Source organism: Antrostomus carolinensis, unplaced genomic scaffold (assembly GCF_000700745.2).
Source record: "Antrostomus carolinensis isolate BGI_N321 unplaced genomic scaffold, ASM70074v2 scaffold1801, whole genome shotgun sequence".
Classification (NCBI taxonomy): domain Eukaryota; kingdom Metazoa; phylum Chordata; class Aves; order Caprimulgiformes; family Caprimulgidae; genus Antrostomus; species Antrostomus carolinensis.
Window position 1 is genome coordinate 59463 of NW_010296137.1, and position 14203 is coordinate 73665.

Below are 14203 nucleotides of genomic sequence, written 5' to 3' on the forward strand. Positions count from 1 at the left end.
ATGCTCTGGACCTTGTTTCCTTTTCTGTAGCTGAAATTCTTGTGTTACTGTTAGTAAAAGGGTCAATAATTTTCCGATTTAACTTTTTCAGCTTACCAGAATTTAGATAATTATTTATTTACATATTTGTTTATTTATTCATTTGCAGAGCTCACTTTGGTGGAACTGTAGGTGGGAAAGGAGACCTTGACCAGAAACACAATTTTTGGTTTATGGCAGCATCAGAACTATCAGGACTGCTGGGCTGTGGGAAGCTCATGGCCCTTCCTCAGTGTTTTAAATCCTGGGAGAGGATTGTAACTGTGGGCTTGGATGTCTCTTGGTCTCATCTCTTAGTCCTTTTCCACTTTGTAGAAATGTTTAAATACTGGAATGGAGGAGGAGAGGGAGACTGAGTAGTGGGTAGCGTGTTCTTCTGGGATGTAATTTAAGTTCAGGTCTCTGCTTCAGTGAATATCTGGAAGCTTTTGAAAGCCTTGGTTACATCTTGATATGACAGGAAATTTTTCAAAACCTTGAAAAGCTTCCTGTGTTGAAAAATTATTTCCCTCCAGCTTTAGTTACTACATTGGTTTGCCATTCTATAGGCTGGCTTGCTTTTCTGTTGGACACATCATGCATGATATAATGGTTTTGGCATTGTTATGATGTGTGAAATAATCTCAACAAAGGGAGAATGTGCTTAAAATGAGGATTTTTTTAAAATACATATTTATGTGTATAGGTCTAAAAATAAAAATGAGCTTATTTCCTTGTAAATTGAATCCTTGTTGCATTGCACCCTCATTCTCATGCTATGTGGCAGAGGCATGGATCAGCCAAGGTGACACTGGATTCTCATGGACCTTCCTCACCTTCATGGTGTTAAACCGAAGGCAAACATCAGGCACAGAGGTTTGGGTGGAGATTAGGCAAGACAGTTTTTGTACTCTGTGTGTACCCATGGCTGCATGAGGGCTCTGAATGAAGATGGCATCTCTTGTTTGCCTCTCTGGACAAATCAGACATGACCTGACTCCAATGGAGAGTTGCACATTGTAGCCCTTCAGGTATATAGCATCCATTGGAAACTACTGTGATTTCAGTGCTGACGAACTGCAACACAGGGTAATGCTGGTGTTTCCATCTCTATAAATGAAGTTTATGTAACAGGCTTTGACTTCTACAGTCTGCAGTGATGTAGAAAACTAATTAGAAAGGACTTAGCATTTTTTTAAAAATAATATATCTATTTTTAAATATGTATATACAGTAACAACATTGCTATTTTCAGCTGCTTCTGTGTAACTCTTGTTATGTAGAGACACACTTTCTGTTGGAAGGTGAGCATGTACCTGTTGTGGCATCAACTAAATGGACAGTTTCAGAATAAAATGGACAGGGGTTACGTTGTCAAGTGGGAGCTGGATCTACAAGTGAATTCTCTGTTCTGTAAGCCAGGTTATCTGGAAGACTTGAGGGGTACATGCATGTATCTCATCAGTTCGGTTTCTGGTTTGTCCACCTGCAGGAACTCCTGCCATATGAGGCACCTCCTTGATTCCTGATCTAAATTCTGCCAAGAGCAATTTTTTGTCCTGCGGTAATCCAGGATACTGTTTTTCCAAGCACACGGGTTCTCTCATGCTGATTCTACTCTTACAGCAGAGCCTTTTAGGACTCTTTGTACCAAATTAGGATGTTTAGGACCCCTACAGAAGTTATGGCCCCATGGAGTGTGGTGTCCTGCATTCTGTATGAGCGAACACAGCATGGATCGGTGCTGGAGATGCACATGTTCTTGCATAGCTTTTTCTCCTTGTTGACCAGGCAGTTTAGTTCAGAGAAGCATGTGATTTTCCTTTCTCAGAAGTGGTATTTCTGTTAAAAGGATTATACTTTCCATTGAAAAGTGCAAACTCATCTGGGTTTTTACAGCTTATTTGCAAGGTCCTTGGAGTCCTGTGCTAGCTTTTTGAACTGTAGGTTTGCTGTGACTTTTTTTCCTAGATAAGAATGCAAACACCTATCTAACAAAACACAATTCCTGAAAAAATCCTGCGATAATATGTCAAGAAAGAACTAAACATTGAGTGAGGCACTAGATTTCAGTTTCAAGTTTATTAAACTTTATTCACAGCAGAGAATAAAATCAGGTGCTTGTAGAATAGGTTGTATTCAACCCTGTATTTGTGATTGTATAATTCAGGGTAAAGTAATTCCTTTATGGCTAAGCCTTTTGACAATTGCTGTAAAACATGAAGTGCCTGGCAGTTTAAAAGGAGTGGATTTTAAGACAGGAAAGCTACAGGAAAAAAAACAAACCAAAAATCATTCCAATTGCCAACAACACTCTCTAAACAGAAAGCATAGGAGGCATGAACTTCTAATCAAAATTTCAATTTCTAATGAATTGCCACATAGATTAGAGTGCCTTACTGCATAAACATTACAGGGATATATCGCGTCTAACTAGCGGGGTGTTGATATATCTACCAGTCAACGATGCAACACATTGAGTAACAGTGAAAAATACTTTCACTTTCTTGGTGTTGACCAGTTTAAAACTGTCCCCACAGTAGGATTTCATTACATTGACTGCTTGGATTGGCACTTGTATTAGATTCAATGGGATTAGCTAAAAGTCAGAAGAAATGCTAGTGACTATTTTCTTTGTGTGGCTTTTTTTTTAATTTCCCCCCCTTTGGAGCTCCAGCAAATGCAAGCATGTCTTCCTCAATTAGGCAAGCCTGAAAGCTACAGAGTGCACAGGCTCTTGAATGTGCTGTAATTTATGTTTATCAATTCAGTGCACAGAGTTTTTTTGACGTGTGCTTCCTGCCTGATTTTCTAACAATCCTTTATTTTTCGCAGGTGGCCGTGATAAACGAGGTGGTCCTGTCTTGACCTTCCCAGCCCGCAGCAATCATGACAGAATAAGGCAGGAAGACCTTCGGAAACTTGTGACTTATTTGGCCAGCGTGCCAAGGTAAAGCTAGAAAGAAAACACTTCAAAGCTTAGGGTGTATGGGTGGGTGGGGAACTTGTTCTTGGCAGTTGCTGATTTCCAAGTATTAACATTTAGTACCTTTAGTTCTTGGGACAGAGAAACAAAAGTGTTGCCTTCCTCCTCCTGTGTATGCTCTGATGGTTTTTATTGCACACACAGCAATGCAGGAGCCCCAGAGTGGAGGCGGTGCAAGCAAACCTGGGCTTCAGGCTTGTGACAGCAGTGGGGAGCAGCTGTCATTCCTGGTGTTTCTGTGTGGCTTTTCTAGGGAAGTGGAAGGAGAGGAGAGTGCTTAGAGGTCTGCAGTTAAATATAGCAAGCTGGAGAGAGACCACTGTCTGCTGTTGCTTTCTAATACTTTGTGGGAGGTTCAGGAGAGCTGGGGTAGGGGACTGTAGTTCCTGGGAAAAAGAGCCTGCTCTATGCAAGGAGGCAGACCTTCCTGCTCCAGTACTTCCTAGAGCTTTCTGCGGGCTTGGAAAGGAACATGGGTGGACTAAGGGGGAAGTTTTCAAAGAAAGGCATTCTCAATGGTTCTATATGTAAACCAGCACCTTTCCCTGCCTTAGTCCCCATGTCCCGCCTCCAACATGCAGGTCCCCATCCCTTTCCCAGGGATGCTGGAGGAAAGGTCTGTTGCCAGTGCATATTTATCTTTGCAAGCTTTGGGAGACAGTTAATAGGGCTCAGTGCCCAGCTAGGTATTTCTGAGCCAATGTTTAATGCCTCAGAGAGTACGAGGCTATGTTACACCCTCATCCAACTTCCTTTCCCTGTTTTCAAGCTTGCCAAATATCCTTACCCGATAACCACTGCACCAGTTATTGAGGTGAAGGTTATCCCAGGGTAAGTGAGGGGCTGAGAAGGGATGTTCAGGGTTACAATAACACACCCTATGCCACCCAGGAGCTCCTTTTTAAATCCAGGGTATGCTCTGTTAAACGGTGCTTATATTTTTGCAAAGACTGTGAAGTTAACACCTGAAGGGCAGAGGGGTTGGCTGCATCTGGAAGTCAAGAGGTAAGAGTCTTGTAAACGCACTCAGTTCCTTAAACGTGTGATACACAGAGAACAAAGGTTCCGTGTTTGGTATGGAAGAGCATTGAGGGCTGTTTGGAGGGCAGACGCAGCCATGTGTGCCAGATCTGCCAGCACTTGTTACCTGGACTTCACAAGTCCTCTGGTGATGCATTTTTTGCTGTGTTACACTTTTGCTCATCAAGGTTTTACCAACAATCTGAATTGGTTTGCTTTTCTCCCCACCCCCTCTCCTTTTTTCCTCTAGTCAGCTATATTTTCAACCATATTGTGAGAGAGATTACTGATATGCTGAGGGGTGGGAGAGCAGTAGGTCACTCCCTGGGAGTGCATGTCCCAGGGCTCAGCAATCCCCCTCCAGCTGCTGCAGTAATGAAACTGCTCCCTTACATCTTATCATTTCGTTTGCGTGTTGCAAGTAGGAAGATATGACATTGCTTGGGGTTGCAAGCAATAGCACAGCAAAAATTATCTTCTAATATATCAACCTTTTCTATTAATTGTTCCTCCCTCATGGAGGTGGCAGTAGTAGCAAGATACATCCCTTCTGTTCCCCACTCTCACACAATTAAATCGATTAGCTTAGTCTTTGATGCTGCTTTTGATTGTCTCATTCTGAAGCAATCCAGCAATGGTTTTTCTCTGGTGATGCAGAAGCTGGAGAAGAGATGCATGCTGAAGGAGCTAATATAAGACCCAGCTGCTTGGCTCTCTAGAAACACTAAAAAAAACAGCAAAGCCTTGTTCTGCCCTGATGTTTGAAGCCTTTGAAGGCCATCTCTCTAGTTATATCATAGAACATTCCTTCCTCTGTGGTACAACCTCTCATCATGAAAATGTGCCTGGCAGTGAGGGGCTGGCTGCTCATGGAGCATTTTCACCAGTTTCCCAAGGATCATTGCAGCTTGGTTCTGTGGCGACATTAACCAGAGTACTGTCTCCTGTTTAGAATTACACAGTGAGAGGTGTGGAGCAGAAAGCAGCAAGAGTGATCAGAGGTCTAAAAAAGTGGCCTGTCAAGGAAGAATTAAAAAAGTAGAGTTTGCTCAGCCTAGAGAACAGAAGAGATTGAGAAGGGTCATTGAAAGCACATTGTGATGCTGCAAAAGGAAAGAGTTCATAGGGCTAGGACAAGAAACAAAAGTGTTACACCAGAGCAAGGGAAGCTTAGGCTGGACTTGCAGAAATGATTTCTAATGGATTCCTATTAGCACTAGGATAAGTCATCGAATTTCTTCTTAAATTCCTCCATAACTCTATAGGCAAATCTCTGGCACACGGGTATAAATGTTAGGGAAAGGGAATGATGAATCAGGAGGAGATTTCTTTAGGTTCCTGCTAGTTGTGTTTTGCCTCGTGCTGCAGCTGTGAACTCACTGCTGTAGGAGGGAAACGTGACCACAAATTTTGTGGGTTTGGCACGTGGGATTGTGTAACCTGTGCGATGTGAGAAAACACAAAACTAATTTTCCCTAAACATTTTGTTCACTTTAACAAGGGCAACCAGCAGAGCTTTCAAACTTATTTACTTTTTGTAAACAAATATATGGAAGGAACACTTTGAATTCATATCATTGGCTTCCAGCAAGATGAGTGCTGTAATGAATAACTGCATCAGCCATCCACCAAAATAAAGAGTATCATTAGCAGTGACTCTGAACAGGATGTCGGGAGAAACTGCTCTGATGTTCAGCATGCTGAAAGGGGGGGAGTTTTCTGTGCTAGTTGAAAAACTAGAAATTCTTTAGGAAAAAAAATAGACTGTAATTTATCATATTGACACCAGTATAATAATTCTTTCTTTATTCCTGGTGTAATGGCTTCTGAGTGAGACAGATTGCTATCCACGTTGATACTATCTGTCACTTAACCCTTGTTTTATATCTTAATGGAGGGGGGCAGAGGTGGCGCATTGCTGGGAGCTTTGAGCAGGTATGGGATTGGTGATGAAATACGATGATAGATGAGGGTAAGTGAAACCAAGATCTTGCTAGCAGGTTTCAAAGTTTCTGATTCAGCTTTCCTCAATTCCTTCTTCAAAACCAGAATAATAATGTGGGTTTTCTGAAAGCAGCAATGTGTGTCTGAGTTAGAGCAGAATAGTGAGTGCTTTCATGCAGCTGGGAGTCACGGTCAGGTAGATGTCTGCAGTCAGTGGGGTTCCCTGCATGGCTGAGGGTTACTGCCTGGGGGTTAAGACTTCAGATATAGGAACGTGGTTTGTTCATATCCCAAAATGCTAACCTTGCAGTCCATAGTATCTGGGGTTACTTGGGGGTCCTGGAAGGTTCAAAAGCCTTATTCTGCAATCTTAGGTACTAGAGGGAATATCACAAGGTCCTTTTCTCCAGACAGTTCCACTATAATTAGTTACTAAGAAACAAAGATGCTGTTCATTAGAGAAGTAAAGGTAATTGCCATGGATGGCAAGTTTCTACCACTCTGCCATTTTCTGTTTGTTTTGCATTTGCACTGATGCTTTCTGGATAGGGGAAGCTGTATTTCTCGTGAATCAAAATAGCTCCTATTTACATGCAAATTGAAATGGGATGCGATGTTCAGAAATTTGGAGGGCGTGACTGAATCTAGGATAACATGGTGTTTATGGTGGGGGGAGCTGAGGGGGAATTTTCTGACCTCACTGAGGATTTTATTTTTTAACACCACTGCAGTGCCATCTATTCCGGTAGGCTGAGTTTTGATTTATATGTGTGTAAATTAAACTAGCACCAGGCCAATCTCCCCTGCGAGCCCTTTGGAATTAAGAATTAAGTTATGCGTAGGCTATAGGAGGATAAAAAGGAGATAGAATATTATTAGCCTGAGTTATCTCCTTGCATGGTGAAGCAATACGATGAAGGAAATGTTCTCTGTCAGCTATAGTGAATCTTCCGGCTGAACACATCAATCTGGTTTGGAGCCAAGATAAGCAGTCTGCTGTGCTCGCTGCGGAGGGGGAAACCCGAGATGCCTCGGAGACCTGTATTTTTAAAGACATCTACTTTTTATTTGTCCTCTGCTTAAAAACCTGCTCAAATATTTCCCTGTTCTGGGGGACATCCAGGACTCATAACAGCAGCAAAACGTTTCCAAGGGACAGCCTTGTGTGTTTGAACAGAGCTGCCTGAGTTTGATGAAAGGTACTAGGGTCAGTAAAACAACGTCAGTGCTCCTAATAATTAGTTCAGCGATTGGGGCTTTATAAAATTAGAGGAGCAATATGGGGGATGGCAACATGTAGCAATACTCACCCACTCTTGGATTTATTTTAAGCTCTTCTCTGATGACCTGTGGTACTGTGTATATTAGCTCCTCTGTCTGGGAGTAGTGTGAAACTCATTTTGTTGATTGATAGGAATTAAACCCTAGAGCTCTACTTTCTGTTACACGATCCTAGCACAAAAGAAGCTTTTGAGGATCGTTTTTTTCTGGAGGCTATTGTAGATCTACAAAAAATCCCATGTAATTTAAAAATAACACCAGGGACTTCATACTAATTTTAGTAACTAAATATCTGGTACCATCTATAAGATAATTATTCCACCATACACTTGCATCAAAATACCACAGTAAAAAATGAAGTGAACCTAATGAGGCTAATGGCAGTTCAGTATTTTTTTCAGATATAATTTATTTTTTTACACAAAACATTTTAAGTGTATTTTGGAGAAAGAAGATCATTAAGAGTATATAACTGACATGAACACTAGTGAATTTAAGATCCTTTTGCCACCAATAGCCAGTTCAGATTCAGCCTCCATTGTACGTCGTATTGGTACGTGATGTTATTTTCACCATCTGTAAGGGACTGGGGGACTTCTGTGGAAATAGTTGGTGGTCTCACCTTGTCCTGTTAAAAGGCTTCTGGCCACATCACTCTACTTTGCATCCTCTGTCCCTTTATTGACCACTTCTAGACCAAGTTACCTGTTCACTTCTTGGAGATCAGCTCTTCAAAAGAGGGTCTCTGATTCTAGCTGCAGTAATGACCTCTTGAGACATTTTATTCCTAGATAAGTGGACTGTGGCTGTAATTGATGTTGAAATTCTGCAGTAAGCGTCTACAGCTGCCAGCCCAGCAAGCTCCCCTGTTTACCAGAAGCTGCTAGAAAATGTGGACTTCCTGGAAGTCCATCAGAGCCTGGGGAGCTGGAGTTATGAGAAAAGACTGAAGGTGTTGGGGATGCTTTGGTTAAAGGGAGGGAAAGTAAAAGTTGGGTGATTACAATCCAGCATGCAAGACTGAGCTAAAGGAAACAATTTGGTCTCAGTGTACATAGCAAACAGAAAAAAAAAATTGTATTAAAATCATAGATTGAAGAAATGAAACAGGTTTCTGTAGCATCTCCATCTTGGAGACCCTGTTAGAAGGCGTATCAGGAATGACCCACATACTGTAGCTCCTATCTTTCAGCAGAGGGATGAACACCACAGTGTCTCCAGCTCTTTTGACACTGTTTTTTATAAATCTCTGGATTTTTTTAAAGAGGCACAAGATTTTCATTTCCCATGTGTGTTTATTTTTAATCCCTGGATTATTATTTTTTTTTAATTAGTCCAAACCTAAGGTAAGTGGGGGCTTTCCTTATCAGTTTCCAAATTACTTCCTGCTTTCATTACTTGTTGATGTTTTCCTGGACAGTATAAGGACCAATCTAGCACAGCTCTGGACCTAAAGCAAATGTTCTCTGTTCCTCAGCCCTCCACGGGAGCTGAGAGCTCAGACTGGTTTGAGCTTGGTCAGCTGCTGTGCCCTGCTCTGCCTTCCAGCTGGAGAACAGTGCAAGTATTTCCAAACTGGTTTTGTGATGAACAACACAAATAGCGTGATACAGAGCTTTGTAGTTAATGTACTGTGAATTGCACAGCTCACGAAGCCTTTTTCTTCTAAAGATTAATAAAAGACAGAGTAAGCTGGGGTCTGCATATCACTTCTACCAGCAATCATCAATATCTTCTATTTGGTCTAGCAGAAGTACCTCTCATCTCTCTGTTGTGAAATAAAGGCAAATGAGAGTAACATAGTGTTAATATTGAGACAAAATTTCATTATCCTCTTTCAGAACGTGAGTTCGGGGACTTAAATGAATAAATAAGATAAAGGTTGATGTTATTTGAGGACTGAATTCCTTACTTGAAATAAATTCCTTAAAGGACATAGAAAATACTTTGTATATCCCTTTGTACGTTGTCTATCTTGTATCCAAAAATATTTTGGATATCCACCATTTTGGAAGACCTGAAAATCTGTTACTGTTTTTTCACACTAGCTTTGTCAATATTTCTATATTCTTAAGTAGTAGCTTACTCCATATTATTATATATTAATTGTATTCCAATGAATAATTTAAATTATTGATTGCCACATGCAGAGAAACTAGGATTTCAACTTTCCTTTGCGTTTTTAGGCATTCTGTTCAACACTGAACATCTGCTTAATTTTAGACTATAAATCTGCAATTGAAAACAGGCAATATGAAAGAATCCCTCATTTATTGTGTCTGAATTATTTCCAAGGCAAATCTTTTTTACACGATAGGGGAGAGGGTCTAGTTTTTTCTTACTGCCAACCACGCAGACTCATGCTGAGATTTCGAAGTCATATTGGGTTCTTTCTGGTTCATCTAATGTCTCTGACATAAATATTCTCCAGCAGGTTACTGATTTGAAGATTTAGGATTGCAGAGGTAGTGCTGCAGGCCAAGTTTAACGTACAAAGAAAATGCGCAGGTGTGGAAGAAAAGTTCCTTTTCCTGGCCCTGTGCTGCTTTTCCAGCCCAGTGAGGGCTCAGTCATGCCTTCTTCAGCAGAGTCAGTGGATAGGGCTCAATGAGGGAACACATCCGATGAAATAAAAGGTCACTGTTTTACTTTGTGCTCTTCCCAGGCAGCAAAGCAAGTGTATCTGCCGAATTCAGGTCCGATGCCTTTTGGTTTTACTGATCTGGCCTTTTCTGCTCCAGCCCTACACTCCCAACTGCGGGCTATTTCTCCTCACCACAGGCAGCACATTCAGGCTGCAAGTTCAGAGCAGCCAGAAGGATGGCAGTGAGTGAAGTCCTCCACAGCCCCCATCTGCACAGAAAACAGACAACAGGCCGCTGCTGCCGAGACATCGCCCCACAGCATCACCGCACCTGGCTTCTCCCTTTCTCACTGAAAGAGGAGGGACAGGAGGGCTCCCAAAACCCTCTGAGCAGAGGTAGAGATGCCTGCGGCAGCGCTTCCCACCAAAGGCAGGGCCAAGGGGGGCTGACCTGGAAACAACAACATCCTGTAAGGATGGTGACCCCACTCAGTGGCATCAGCTGAGCCCTCCCCAAGCTGTCCTGAGGGGTTGATGGCACAGGGGTCTGGGCTTTGCCATGGCACTGAGAAAACCCCAGATGTCTTCTTGGGGGAGCCTCAGACACCACTGAGCTCCCCAGCATGGGGGCTGCTGATCTCTGGCTCTCCCACACAGAATGGGTGCCTGCCCTGTGCAGTCTCTGGCTGCATTTCCAACAGGGATTTTTGGGCTGGGAAGGGTTCCGCTTGGATTTCTCCAAATCTGGAGCAAACAGCAAAGCAAATTCCCTCACCATGCAGACCACCACTGCTGGGATGCAGGAGCCACCATGACCGAGTGACAGCCAGTGAGGCCTAGGGCCTGATCCCATCCCCTGAGCTGTCTCATGTAGAGCTGCACTGCTTCACTCTGCTTTTTGAGCTCTGTCCAAGCCCTCGATCTGGGGATTAGATCAGCATTGTTCCTCCTTCCTAAATGGCTTTTGCACGTTGATTGTACCAGCATTTTCTGCCTGGAAGAAGGAGCTGAGGTGATGAAGAAAAGACAGAAACTTGTAAACTAGGGGAGTATATCCTGGTTCACTGGTGAGAGAGCCAGTGGGCATCACAGCCTGCTATGAATTTTATGCAGAGCATCATTTTCTCCATCCTCTTCCTCAGTGGCTCTTTGACAAGTGGTTTGTCAGTCTCCACAGCACACTTCTGTGCTGCCTTCTCTGGCCTTTTCCATGCTAGCTCAGATTTAAAGCTGTTGCATGCCCCTCATGGGGTTTTTAACCATCACATTTGTGGCTCTGCAGTGCTCCAAGAGGTCCAGGCAGCAGTGACCTGGAGACTTCTGTGGAGAAGGCAGGTTTGCGCTAATGTGAGCAGTAATTCAGAAGAGCTAAAATGAGCAGACAGAGACCTTTTGTGGGAGCGGTGTGCTGGCAGCAGAGCTGGCATCGGCCGCTTGTGGTTCTCTCCTGAAGTTGTCAGCAGCCGTCAGCAGAATATGCAGCAGTTCAGCCAATCCTAACTTTTCTTTTCAGTGATCTTTTTCCTACAGTTTTTGCAGAGACTGTAAAATGTTTTCTGTCTCATTCCAGCATGGGTGCTTGTGTTCCTCATCAGTAATTCCAGTATGTGCTACATCCTTTTCTCTCTTAGAAATTATTATAATTTGGAAACGTCTTATGCCACCCTCTTCATGGATGTCATTAGAAGCAGGAAAACAACTGCTGTGCTTTGCAGTCTGCTTTGTAATGGGAATATTGTCAAAGGTATCTTAACGTCAATGGAAAGCTCTTCTAAACTCCTGTGGAGAATGGATGAGACCTTTACTGTGTGCCAATATGGAACAAATAATGGGAGACACAGAAGTGGAGTTGTCTAAGTCTAGACTGCCGGGTCCTTATCGTCATCAAATGAGTGGAAGTGTTGTGGATGCTGCTCCAAAGTCTGGATTCCCCAGTGCACAGCTTGGGTAGGACTGAAGATGTGTTTTGAGGAGTCTATTTTTAGTCATGTCTCCAAATGATAAAAAGTTTACGCAATTGTGCTGTCTGTCAGTCACTGTTTAAACCACATCTGTCAGAGAAGACTCTCAAGAATATTAAATTCCTACAAGTTTAATGAGAATAGACAGCTGCGTCAAGGAAAGAGACCTCATTAATGTCTACAGAGAGGGAAAGGTGGCCTGACCTCACCCCTTCCTAGAAACTGGAGGTAGAAGGGACATCTCCAGAGCATATAAGAGGCAAATTTGTTGTTAAACATTAGAGAATCAACGTGCAAACCAGTACCAAGGGTTCAGCATTTCCCATGCTCGTAAAAGTGCATTCTCGTTTACGGTATTAGAAAATTGGATCATACTAGAATAGAACAATGACCGATTCATGGTAACATATGGTATTGAGCAGGCTGATGCTCTTACAGCATGGAAAGTATGGGTTGGGACTGGCAAAATTTGTCTCAGAGGTTGGGATGCTCAATTCCCTGCTGCTTGCAAGGGAATTGGTATCCAAGTTTGGTAGGCAGTTGTAAATCTCATCAATATTTTCTTCTCATTTTCCACAAGGTGCTCCTAACCAAGTCAGTCTGTGGTATTTTATGTTTTCCTTGTGGATCCTGGCGCTGCTGCAGAGTTCTCTGTGGATCCTGTAATGCTGTGGGCAGCGAAATGTAATTGTAACTATCTGGTGTGAGGCTGTTTGGCTACTTAGATTAAGGAAAAAAAAATAGAGAGAAATACTTTAACACAAAATAAAATCGTAAATAAGAAAAGTAATTCTAGAGCCTCTTTCCCCCCCACCCCACCAAGGAAAGGCAGAAAAGTGTAACTCAAACATGCTTTTGGTTTGTCAGATATTGTCTGGTCTGCAACATGTGCCACAGTGTACTTTTCTACTGTTAACAAGGGAGCATTGGTTTCCTCGCCTGTGTAGACAGGGCTTTATTTTATGTCTAAGTTTAAATAGAAACTTTAGTCTCTGGAGAATTTTCTAGTGATATAATATTTTAAGATGTTCCTTTGTGGTACTTCATCAAAAAGCCAAAGCACCAAAACCAGCTTTCCCTTGTCCTCCAGCTGCATTCAGGGAAATATCCTGCACGTCTTCCATGTACCCCCTCTACAATGCAAACAAGAGAAAGTAGGAACCTATTGTAGGCTCAATGAAATATTTAAAAGGGACATCTTTGAATGGTCCTTTTGGTTAAAGTCGTTGAATAGAAATGGCAGTAGAGCATTGGCTTTGTAGAATAATTGTGTCTCTCTTTGAAAATAGTAACAGCAGCAGCAGTTAATCTCCAGTCAAATTCAGGCTGCTGTTACAAGCCTTTCCTGTGCACTACTCAAGTGTGTATGTGATGTTCATATGATGTAGCTCTCCCATCACCCTGTTTCTCATGGGAGTACAAGCAGAATTGGAAATCTCTAATGTCTATGCACTGATATTTGCACTTAGTATTTTACTAGAAGGATGAGTTAAGTTTGATTGTTAATTTATTTATTTGAGCATCTGGCAAGCCAGATACTTCTGCTATTGATTTTGTCAGTGAGAATTAAATAAATATTACTTTTAAAAATTTTGTTTGAAAAAATGACTCATTAAAAACATTTACTTGGTAAAATTCAACCCTTCCTCCTCCCCTGGTCCTAAACCAGGGTCAAGCAGTTATTAAATGTATGCATTTAAAAAATACAAATAATAAGGATACCAACACAGCATTAATATGGAGATGGGTGGGATCCTTAGCAGGAACTTTATAGCATTTTAAAATACACATTATACCCATACATGTGGGTGATACTTTGGAACTCCAGGGAGTGATTTCAAATTTCCTCTGCAGGTTGACATTTTGCAAAGCATAGTAAATAACTTTAGTTATCCTGAGGGATGATCAGCAAAATACTTTGTTTCAGGTCAAGAATGAATGCTATGTTCCGATGTGCTGTTGCTTGGTATTAAGCAGCTTCATGGGCAAACAGCACATCCCACTAGGAATAAAAGTTTTTTTCCCTTAGAGAACTCCAAATGGGCTTCCTGTACATGATTCATCTACTGTGCACTTAGACTTTGTATGTCACATGAAAAAGGCATACCATCAGTAACAGTGGATGGAGAATTTTGCATTCTATATTTTCATATACTCTTTAAATTATGTTTGTATAAACTGTATCTCTAAAATAGTTTCCTACCATTTCACTTTATTTGCGTGTTAATTTAATGGTAGTGAAAGATGAGCTGGAAGAAAGGTAGGCTTATGGTACTGATTATTATTCTTTCTTGGCAAAGTACCAACAACATTCTGGCTAGGATTATTTGATAGGTCTCTTCTCTCTCTGCCTTCTGTGATTCAACAGTTGACCACCCTAGAGGCCCAAGTCTTCTGTTAATGCAGGAA

The 14203-nt window shown here is 42.0% G+C and overlaps 1 protein-coding gene across 1 annotated transcript in view; it reads left to right on the plus strand.

The window, feature by feature from the left end:
* LOC104532856 (kalirin-like) overlaps positions 1 to 14203 on the plus strand; it is a gene marked incomplete at its 3' end in the record, with an annotated part of 249515 nt that overhangs the window by 10982 nt on the left and 224330 nt on the right. The window contains 1 exon segment of the mRNA XM_029087516.1: positions 2854 to 2968. Within this exon segment, the coding sequence (XP_028943349.1) occupies positions 2854 to 2968 (115 nt within the window).